The sequence below is a fragment of the Ceratina calcarata genome, unplaced genomic scaffold (genome assembly GCF_001652005.2).
Source record: "Ceratina calcarata isolate Rehan_Ccalc_2016 unplaced genomic scaffold, ASM165200v1 scaffold283.2, whole genome shotgun sequence".
Taxonomy (NCBI): domain Eukaryota; kingdom Metazoa; phylum Arthropoda; class Insecta; order Hymenoptera; family Apidae; genus Ceratina; species Ceratina calcarata.
The window spans coordinates 174,069-184,442 of record NW_017150618.1 but is presented as its reverse complement, the minus strand read 5'-3'; the positions used below and the strand labels follow the sequence as shown (position 1 = coordinate 184,442).

At 42.9% G+C, this 10,374-nt stretch overlaps 2 protein-coding genes and 1 long non-coding RNA gene across 39 annotated transcripts in view; 2 read left to right on the top strand and 1 right to left on the bottom strand.

Moving 5' to 3' along the window:
- Gfat2 (glucosamine-fructose-6-phosphate aminotransferase 2) overlaps positions 1-5,259 on the top strand; it is a 15,455-nt gene extending 10,196 nt beyond the window's left edge. For 3 of the 7 annotated variants that reach the window (XM_026812433.1, XM_026812432.1, XM_026812431.1), the window contains exons 7-15: positions 737-760; positions 1,521-1,541; positions 2,359-2,516; positions 2,599-2,838; positions 2,921-3,119; positions 3,235-3,479; positions 3,548-3,703; positions 3,772-3,900; positions 3,975-4,220. In XM_026812433.1, the coding sequence (XP_026668234.1) occupies positions 737-760; positions 1,521-1,541; positions 2,359-2,516; positions 2,599-2,838; positions 2,921-3,119; positions 3,235-3,479; positions 3,548-3,703; positions 3,772-3,900; positions 3,975-4,220 (1,418 nt within the window). Of the gene's footprint in view, positions 1-736; positions 761-1,520; positions 1,542-2,358; positions 2,517-2,598; positions 2,839-2,920; positions 3,120-3,234; positions 3,480-3,547; positions 3,704-3,771; positions 3,901-3,974 lie in introns of all 7 variants that reach the window. The other 4 variants (XM_018022222.2, XM_018022223.2, XM_026812434.1 and 1 more) reach the window with 4 other exon arrangements.
- LOC113464169 (uncharacterized) overlaps positions 1-6,112 on the bottom strand; it is a 15,449-nt gene extending 9,337 nt beyond the window's left edge. The window contains exon 1 of the long non-coding RNA XR_003389010.1: positions 5,981-6,112. This is a non-coding gene — a long non-coding RNA (uncharacterized LOC113464169). The remainder of the gene's footprint in view (positions 1-5,980) is intronic.
- Positions 6,110-10,374, top strand: part of CaMKII (Calcium/calmodulin-dependent protein kinase II) — a 100,457-nt gene continuing 96,192 nt past the window's right edge. For all 31 annotated transcript variants that reach the window (XM_026812448.1, XM_018022251.2, XM_018022244.2 and 28 more), the window contains exon 1: positions 6,110-6,660. In XM_026812448.1, the coding sequence (XP_026668249.1) occupies positions 6,599-6,660 (62 nt within the window). In that variant the 5' untranslated portion in view covers positions 6,110-6,598. The remainder of the gene's footprint in view (positions 6,661-10,374) is intronic.

Genomic DNA, 10,374 nt, shown 5'->3' with positions numbered 1-10,374 from the left:
ACGAGTAATTTGCAAAAAACTGTTTTTTCGTTTTTCGTCAATAACTCGTAAACTATTGACGCTAGCGAAAAACTTTTATATAGGAATTGTAGATCTCGTCGTCCTCTACAAGAAAGGTCCTATGCAATTTTCCCGTAGATCCAACGGTTTAGGAGTTATTGAGGAAAAACGAAATTTTTTTCCAAAAGTTCGCCGTTTCGAGGCTGGGATGGTCGGATTTTGTCAACATCAATAAAATGCCAAATAATCATATGTAACTTGTTAAATACTCGAGTTAGAAGAAAAATTCATAGAATCTTTCTTGTTGAAGACGTCAGGGCTTATAATTTCTGTATAAAAAGCTTTCCGCCATCGTCAATAATTAATTGAATATTTCCTCCTATATTTTTAAGCACGTAGCTATTTATTATTAGCATTGTCCTTCTGACGTCTGATTTCTTTTTAATTATAGGAAATGCGTTTTTCTAAGGTACATAAACTTTTGGGATTGACTGCATAGCCAATACATCCTTAACGCAGTTACAATTAGCAGATAGCATGTTTTGTAGAATAGCGTCGTTTCATACCTGTTTATTAAAGTTTTATTTGTTATTTGTTCCCTCGAACCTGACCTACGATACGTCCATACCTACGTACATACATACTCCCTCGGTGATCAAGCTCTATATAGATATTACATGATGTTTCTTTTGCATGAACACCAATGGTTTTGTTCTTCAACTTTTCGTCTCGACAGATGAACTTCCACGCGTAAATGAAGGTATATACACTACTCTCTACACTACTCCACACTTTTGTGTTATTAATTTCTCAACGATGGACCATTCGCTTGAATATTTTTATCGAGATACGATTTTTATAGATTCCGGATTTTAGATCGTTCATAGAAAAATCGTCTGTATAATATTTAAGGATATGCAGAAGATTAAAAATGTAATTCTATCTAAATCACATTTTTGGAATTGATACCGCGGAAAGTGGGACGGTCCATGATTTGAGAAATGCACGCAACTAACTTTCTACAACGTAACGCTTCTTTACTTCTCGCGTGTGTGTTCCACAAATTTGATCTCTGGCAAATTCATCTAACACATCTAATCGTCGACAAAAATTTCATATTTCAACCCTAAATTACTATCTCTCTGTTTCTTCGTTCTAACGAAAATTGGCTTACAATTAGTCTTACCCAAATTGACCCACAGATAGGAATTTATACTTAATTGCAGAGAACACACTGTACCGTGTTACTGCTCTCGGCAGAAGCTTGTGCATTCGTAGCTTTGTGATTGTTCATAGAAATTTGTGAGGAGATATCCGACACACTTGTTTCATAGTTACGTACATCGGATATCTTATCTCAAATTTTCATCACGAAACCGGACTCGATCATAGCGTGTATCATGATTTCCTCCGTTCTTTTTTAATTCATTATATTTTGTATTGCTGTTGTTACCACGTTACTTGTTTGCTAATTATTTTGTTTTCTTTTTCGTCTTCCCTCCGCATCCAACTTTGAGCAGAAGGTGAAACTCCGACTAAAGGTAATACTTTACATTCATATGTACGCGTCTCTAGTCTTTCGCTTGCTGTCGATTCATCTATGCTGTTCTAAATACTAGTCTATGTATAAATAAAGCTGCACGTCGTACTAATTTTGCGAATACGAAACGCTTCGATGGTCTCGCAGCGTCTGGTCTTGTGGAATTTTAAGGGAACGACGGGTTTTGAGTACGTATATCGAGAAACGTGGAAAAATTCTTTCAGTATAGGTCGAGCAGAGAAGGCGGAATATATCTAACAAGGCAATAGACTTCCTACTTTAACAATTTTTTAAACAGGTATTTTTCTTTCCTCTTAGCAGTTGTTCCGATATGTATCGTAGCTTTTAGCAGCGTCGAATCCTTTTTTCAAGTATCATGCACTCGATCTTTGTTAACAATTGTATTTTTCAATCGCTTTACTACTACAATTGCTACAGTCGTACATCTCGTTATCGTCGTCCAAAGGACATCTGTTTACTTAATGTCGTTCGTTAATTAGAGGTACTGGATAATCGATTACGTTGCTGTTAACGTGAACCGATTTATACGTATTACTTATCACGCACCCAGCTAATATATAATGGTGTGGGGCTTGCAAGAAATAGGGAAATGGCACGACGTAAACAATCACGAATTTCTTATTCGTCTCGTCGTGACATTTATGGTACGTCAGCCACGCCTCTTACCGTATAGAAGTCTTACGTTTAATCATAATAAAAATCAAATTCTGTACAATAAATGTACATATGCTATGAAATGATATCGGCGTACGTTCGTGGTAATCAGTAGGAAAAGATTAACTCCAACTGTTCTATAGATCATAGACCACATGGACGCAATACTGAACTTCCAGTGATCCCACGAAGCGAGAGCACTTCCGAGTTCCAACCGTTGGAGAACAAAGAAGCCGAGCATTTCTTCGCTTCGGACGCCAGTGCCGTGATCGAGCACACAAATCGTGTCATATTTTTAGAGGTAAATACATTTTTCTCTCTTTCTTCGATCAAGTTTTACTAATTGTAATATCGCATCTGTATTGTTTATTTTTTTTTCTTAGGACGATGATGTGGCTGCAGTTAAAGAGGGTGCTCTCAGCATTCATCGTCTTCGAAGATGCATGGACGACCCCCATGCTAGAGAAATCACCACTCTTAAGATGGAGATCCAGCAGATCATGAAGGGCAATTATGAGTACTTCATGCAAAAGGAGATCTTCGAGCAACCGGAGTCGGTAGTGAATACCATGAGGGGACGTTTGAACTTCCGAGATAATTCCGTCACGTTAGGAGGTATCAAGGTAAGCATCCCTTTTTAAAGAAATATATTACGTATAATATATATTTATTATACATTCTCATTAACGATGAATTCGTTGATAGGATTACATTCCTGAGATCAAGAGATGCAGGCGGTTGATGCTAATTGGATGCGGAACGAGTTATCATTCTGCCATTGCTACCCGACAGCTTCTTGAAGAATTGACTGAGCTACCAGTCATGGTTGAACTGGCTTCGGATTTCTTAGACAGAAACACGCCTGTGTTCAGAGACGACGTCTGCTTCTTTATCTCACAATCGGGTGAGTTGTTTATTTAATTTATTATCACGTGTAATAAAGGATTCTATGTTTAAGCAAGTAGCGTAACTGCTTGTTAATAAAATAATGCATTGTCACCGAGTTACGTTGTTCGCAGGTGAGACTGCCGATACTCTGTCGGCCTTGCGGTATTGCAAAGGACGCGGAACTCTGATCGTTGGTATCACCAACACAGTAGGCAGTAGTATTTGCCGTGAATCGCATTGCGGTGTTCACGTAAACGCTGGCCCCGAAATTGGTGTTGCTAGTACGAAAGCCTACACTTCTCAATTCATTTCCCTGGTGATGTTTGCCCTAGTTATGAGCGAGGACAGAATCTCTCTTAGTAACAGACGCAAAGAGGTACTTTCCTAAATTTTCAACCAACCTCCACGTACAGGAAGATAAAGGATAGTTTTGTCTGTTAACAGATTATCGAAGGATTGAAGAACTTGGATAATCTTATTCGTCAAGTTTTACAGCTTGACGATAAAGTGAAAGAATTAGCCAAGTCTCTATTCCAGCATAAATCTTTGCTGATCATGGGTAGAGGATACAATTTCGCTACGTGTATGGAAGGAGCTCTCGTACGTTTCTTTCTATCACGATTTCCCGTTATTTTAAAAGTAGTTCCATTTTATGTTCTCATTTACAGAAAGTCAAAGAGTTGACGTACATGCATAGCGAAGGTATCATGGCAGGAGAATTGAAGCATGGACCTTTGGCGCTCGTCGACGACTCGATGCCAGTGATCATGATTGTCATGAGGGATCCAGTTTACGGGGTAAATTGAATTTTTATAAAATCCTCGATTGGACAACGTAAGACGTCTTTTTAACAAAATTTTATATTTTGAAGAAATGCATGAACGCCCTTCAACAAGTAATGGCACGAGAGGGGAAGCCTATCGTTATATGCGAGGAAGGCGACACCGAGACGAAAATGTTCGCGGACAGGGTCCTCGAAGTGCCTAAGACGGTGGACTGTCTCCAAGGCATTCTCACGGTCATTCCAATGCAACTTCTATCTTTTCACATTGCGGTTCTTCGCGGATGCAACGTCGACTGTCCGAGGAATCTCGCGAAATCGGTCACAGTCGAATAAAACGGTCGACGACTTACAATACAGGGACACTTGTTTCGAATGCTGCGCGCCGTGCTTACTTAGTCGTCGACTTAAATCTTATATACCATTATCGATAAGCAATGATTATCAGACGCGCCGTGATATTCTCGCGATAACGCGAAAACTAATAACATTTCCAAGTACTTAGTAATTATAGGTTTGCGTTAGGGTACGTTCTCCTACGCGTGTCAAAGAACATTTAGGCTTGACCAGTTGGACCATCGTTAATCTTAGGATAGATGAATACTCAAAAATCAACGAAAACGTTCCTCGCGATGGAACTATGTTAATCGAGTTCCCAGGAAATGATTCCAATACATTTAGCTATTCTATTGACTAATCGATTGTAATTGTACTCTTTCTAATCACTTAAATAAGACTGCGGTAGAGAAGATTATTGTTGCATCAGGAACTTGTGGATGTTCCAGTGAGTAGTGTTGTCTATGAGTGGATGCGGATACATTGGATGTAGCATTAGGCGATCGAAGAATACTATTATTTATAAATACGATGATTTCCACGCGATTGTCAATTATGATTATTTCACGCTTTCAGAAAATTCGTATTTTGTACAGTATTTAAGGAAAGAACGCGGATATGAAATTCGATTTTGCCACGAATGTATTAATGAATTATATGCGAATTTCGTATTGGTGGTTCGACGGAAAAAGTTTTGTATAAATTTTCCCTTGACCCTGTTCTATCTATCAGCGAACGACTTTTACCGTGTGTCGAAGTCAACGTAATTAAGTAACAAACGCAACTTTTCTATAGGTTAATCGAGGTGTTGGAAGTATAAGATGCCGAGTCGTTACTTACCGAATTTGTAACAGTCTCACGTAAATAACGTGCGATACGTCGAGTGAACAATAAAAGGTACACACCTTCATACTATCCGCGTTAAGTTATTGCAGAATGTGTTCCACGAAAATGCACACGAACCGTAAATTTAAAATGTAATTGCACTATTTGTAACGTGTAAACATATCGAATAAACTGACAAAATGAAATACCTTAACTCTCGTTTCGATCGATACAGGTACCCGCCATCTTGGTCAACCGGAAGTGATCTATCGATATCTATCAATACAAATTCGATACCGTCAAATCGAGTTCGTAACGCTGCAACTTCCGATGTCAATTAGCAATTTGCAACTGCATGAAGTGTATTGTTCACGTTTCATTTTTCAAGAATCGTGTTCGGTGCGTGTTTATCGTTCTAATTGGACGTGCGCCAAAAAGTCGATTGAAGTGATACCGAAGCCACGTTCGTGGTACGGCATATGCGCCAGTAGTAAATCTCGTGTTTATGTCGGACATGCGGAATCGAGGCAGTGCGCGGTATCCCGTCTGAGCAGCGACGACGCGACGGTACGTAATTATTCTCCGGGTCGCAAGAGAAAGGACGGTTGCCAATTTCCCCGTTTCCCAGTATCGAGCAAAATCCTCATCGAGGAGAACCCAGCCGGTGTCCATCGCGAGGAACGACGAGGGCAAATCGCGATCGCGAGTATACGCGCGCTCCGTTTTAATCGAGAGGGTCAAAGAAAAAAGAGGTACAAGTAGAGATAATAAAGAAAGGAGAAGAGTAAATCGCAGCGTGAAGCGTGATTGTGAAAAAGTTAGCTGCGTGTTGGAGCGTAATTCCAGGTGCTAAATTTAAATTGCTGGCTCGATCCCCTTGGGTTATTTCGCCTAGGTTGGCTGCGCTCGTACGGTCTGATAATAACGAAGCTTACAATCAGTGGTCAGCCCTGCCGGCACGGCAGTGGATCGCTGTCGGTCGTCATCATCGTCGTTTATCGCTTATCGGTGATATAATATACTTAAATCGGTGTGTCGCGGTCGCCATTGCTGATAGCGCGAATCGAAGCCAGCGAACGGGCATAAGCGAGAATAAGCGTGTAAACGACAACGCGTATAGGACAATAAGCATCTTCGTAGTGCGCAAACGTGAGCTTTCCACCACTACGCGAGTCAGTCGACGGTCTGCCGGCGAGCAGTGCGGACGCGTCGTCGAACGTTTCGATTGCCGTTGCCCGCGAATATTTACTGGCACGACCGCGATTTTGCCCCACCGTTCGTTCCATTGTCGGTGCCACGGTAGAAACGCGCGGTCCCTGCGGACACGGAGGACGTACTCTCGTCGAGGACCACACCTCCCCTCTGGCTGGCCCGTCGCGACCCTCCCTACCCAAGACGGTTACCCGGTGTTCTACCAGCGCCGCGGCGGTTCCCCTCTATTGATCGAATTTGACCTGCGAAGTTTCCCCTAGCGTGTGCGGTACTGGTAGCCGGCAGTGGCTCTCGCGCTTACGTTCCTCGGTTAGTGCGGTAAATAATCGCGATACTTCGGCATGGCTACTGCGATCTGCACGCGGTTCAGTGACGAGTATGAGCTCCACGAGGAACTGGGCAAGTAAGTACAAAAAAAAGTCATGCTTATACACCTTTGCGACATTCGCGAATAGTGGCTAGGAGAGAAGAGTAGGAGACGGAGAGAGGGAGAACGAGACACAGTTAGATTGGCTGATCGTTACCGCGTGTCACGACGTTTGTTTCGTTTCTCTATTTCCGTGTGTACACACGTAACCTCTCCACGTCTTTCGTCTCCTTTCTCGCTCCTACGCTCATACGCGAAACGTCTTGCGGTGATGCTTTTGCATCGCAAACACGAGCTCGAGCTTACACATTTCTCATGTATTTACGTCGCGCATCCCGTGTCACCGTGACCCGGGTAGCGTCCGTCGCGTCGTAGCAGACACGACACGCGAACGCTGTCTGTTCAGAAGAGCACGATTCTCCTAGCAGACGACGCTGTCGCCTGTGTCGGCCATGATTATTCTCTGCGTATGCGGGGCCTCTTACTCCTCTCGCTTTTTTCCCAAGCACCGTCTCTTTCATCGCTCGGTTCTCTTCCTCTCCGGTTTTCTCGGCCGCGGTTCTCCGGTTCCCGTGCGCACGCCATCCCCGTGTTTCTTTCGCCCGTACACGCGGGAGACACCCCGTTGCATTTCGTCTATATTTAAGCGGTACGGCCTGTCTGCTCGTGGCTCAAGCTCTATATATAAAGCGTCAGGGCGCTTGGTGATCGCGGCTCGTGCCGTCCCGGTGGTCTCTATCGCCGTCGAAAACGAGGTATCCGCATCGTACGCGGATCTGTCACCAAATCAATACGATGTCGTCGCGCCGCTTTTTACCTTCATCCCCCTCCTCATCCCGACCTCTTTCTCCGCGGTCTCTCGCTGTTTCCTTTCATCGTTCCTCGATCCCGGTCATCTTCTCTCTACGATTGCCCTTCTTCCATCGTTCGTTTATGATCAGCCTTTTCTCTTATCGTTCAACAATCGTTTCGTCTCGTGCGTCGCTGATGGCAGGTGGTTGCCGTCTTGCACGTCGGTATCCCTAAAATCCTTGTTTTCCTCCTATCGCGGATTTTCATTCCCGACATAGTTTACAAGTTCCTCGACGCGATTCATTATTACAGGCTAATATATAGTTTTTAAACATTTCATTGATTCTCACTCTTGACTAAAGTTTGATCCTTATAAGAAATTGTATGAAAATTGCATTGTTTGCTTAGTGTTCTCCATTTTTTACATACCCAAATGTTTTGTACGTAAGATGGCAATCATATTTATTATGTAGATATAAGATTGACATTAGGCACGGTGGTTGCCAAGCATATTTCTATTAGATATTGTTCTCCGTTAGAAACGCTGAAAATCGAGAGCGGTTGACTCTTTCTCTTGTTAGAGTTACGAAAATCTATAGGCAGTCGTAGGAGGGCAATGGGTCTCGCATCGTTCGTGACCTCGAGTGACCTCGGACTCGCGGCTGAGGAATTTTCTTTGGCCGTGAACGAAGGAAAATTTCTGACCACACCCCGTGTCTTTTTGGGACAGTTTGCGCTACGGTCGATAAACACGCAGCATATAGAGCACGCGTTACATCCTGTCAATTTGTTATTCCAATTCTGCATTTCGAATCAACCCTTTAAGCTACGTCGAAGGCCGCGCGAGAATAGAGTCACGTTTCATTCGATTTATAACTGGAATTCTCCTGCAAATTCGCAAGCCCTGTAATACATAGACATCCGCAGTCTAATTACGAAGCTCTCAAATGTCTAGCTGCATTTTGCCTCAGCAGTCGTCGGACAGGCTTAACGGCTTTCGTTATCTCAACTTTCTTTTTAATCCTGAAATTGTAACGCCTTTATCGGCTGTTTAATTAAACTTTTGCGAAGTTAGTCACGTCGTAATAAACGACGGCTTATCTGTACAAATTGCGAGAAATTCGTGAGCGACGCAGCCAGTTTCTGACTGCACGCGCGTGTCTGTTCAACGGTGAAAACCGAGCGAATCTAATTTGAACGGCAGCGACCGCGGATTCGCAATCAGGGCCGGCTGATTTAGAATATTGTCCGCGCGTGTAAACACGCTCAACCGACTCCCGTTTGTTTTCGTCCTCGCGCGATATAAGAAATTGTATGAAAATTGCATTGTTTGCTTAGTGTTCTCCATTTTTTACATACCCAAATGTTTTGTACGTAAGATGGCAATCATATTTATTATGTAGATATAAGATTGACATTAGGCACGGTGGTTGCCAAGCATATTTCTATTAGATATTGTTCTCCGTTAGAAACGCTGAAAATCGAGAGCGGTTGACTCTTTCTCTTGTTAGAGTTACGAAAATCTATAGGCAGTCGTAGGAGGGCAATGGGTCTCGCATCGTTCGTGACCTCGAGTGACCTCGGACTCGCGGCTGAGGAATTTTCTTTGGCCGTGAACGAAGGAAAATTTCTGACCACACCCCGTGTCTTTTTGGGACAGTTTGCGCTACGGTCGATAAACACGCAGCATATAGAGCACGCGTTACATCCTGTCAATTTGTTATTCCAATTCTGCATTTCGAATCAACCCTTTAAGCTACGTCGAAGGCCGCGCGAGAATAGAGTCACGTTTCATTCGATTTATAACTGGAATTCTCCTGCAAATTCGCAAGCCCTGTAATACATAGACATCCGCAGTCTAATTACGAAGCTCTCAAATGTCTAGCTGCATTTTGCCTCAGCAGTCGTCGGACAGGCTTAACGGCTTTCGTTATCTCAACTTTCTTTTTAATCCGGAATTGTAACGCCTTTATCGGCTGTTTAATTAAACTTTTGCGAAGTTAGTCACGTCGTAATAAACGACGGCTTATCTGTACAAATTGCGAGAAATTCGTGAGCGACGCAGCCAGTTTCTGACTGCACGCGCGTGTCTGTTCAACGGTGAAAACCGAGCGAATCTAATTTGAACGGCAGCGACCGCGGATTCGCAATCAGGGCCGGCTGATTTAGAATATTGTCCGCGCGTGTAAACACGCTCAACCGACTCCCGTTTGTTTTCGTCCTCGCGCGACTAGCTGCTCCCGAATAATTTTCGCATTCAAGTCGCGTCGATTTATTCGATTTTCAACATTTCCGGCCGCGTTTTCAACGATTCAAGTAAGTCACTTGTAGAAAAACGGAAATGAAGCTTTCGTGTCGGGGAAATCGACGTTTCTTTCAATTACCTAAAACATCTGAGTTAAACGTGTCGGTTTAATTAAGAAACGCGCTTCGTGAATCATCGAACCGATGAAAGAACGATTAGACGATGGAATAGACGCTCCTTTCGGGTAACCGTTAATTTCTTAATGACGAAAGCATTTTTTTGTTTACTTCGCACACCACCTTTTAAGCTCGCTACGAACTACACAAGCGGCAATCTATTTCTAGAGCTTCCAGCATCTCGAAACTTTTGAGCTCCGCTGAACGAGATCCGTCCAACTTAAAAAGTTTACCAATCGAATTACCTGCGCATCTCCGTTGCTTACCGCGCTTTAGCTATTAGCTTAATTCACCGCATCGTCCCCACCCTCTGACAATCGCTCGTTTATCATTTCTTACTTTCCATTCGGCATGTAAATTCAAATATCGAACGTCCTACTTCTTCGTCGCAGCAACTTTATTATAATTACACCGCGTAGTTTCATTCAGAATAAAACATTTATCAATTCAGAAATTTAAGTAAACATTTCTTTCGTCATTTAAGGATGTATTGGCTATACAGTCAATCCCAAAAGTTTATGTGTCTTAGAAAAACGC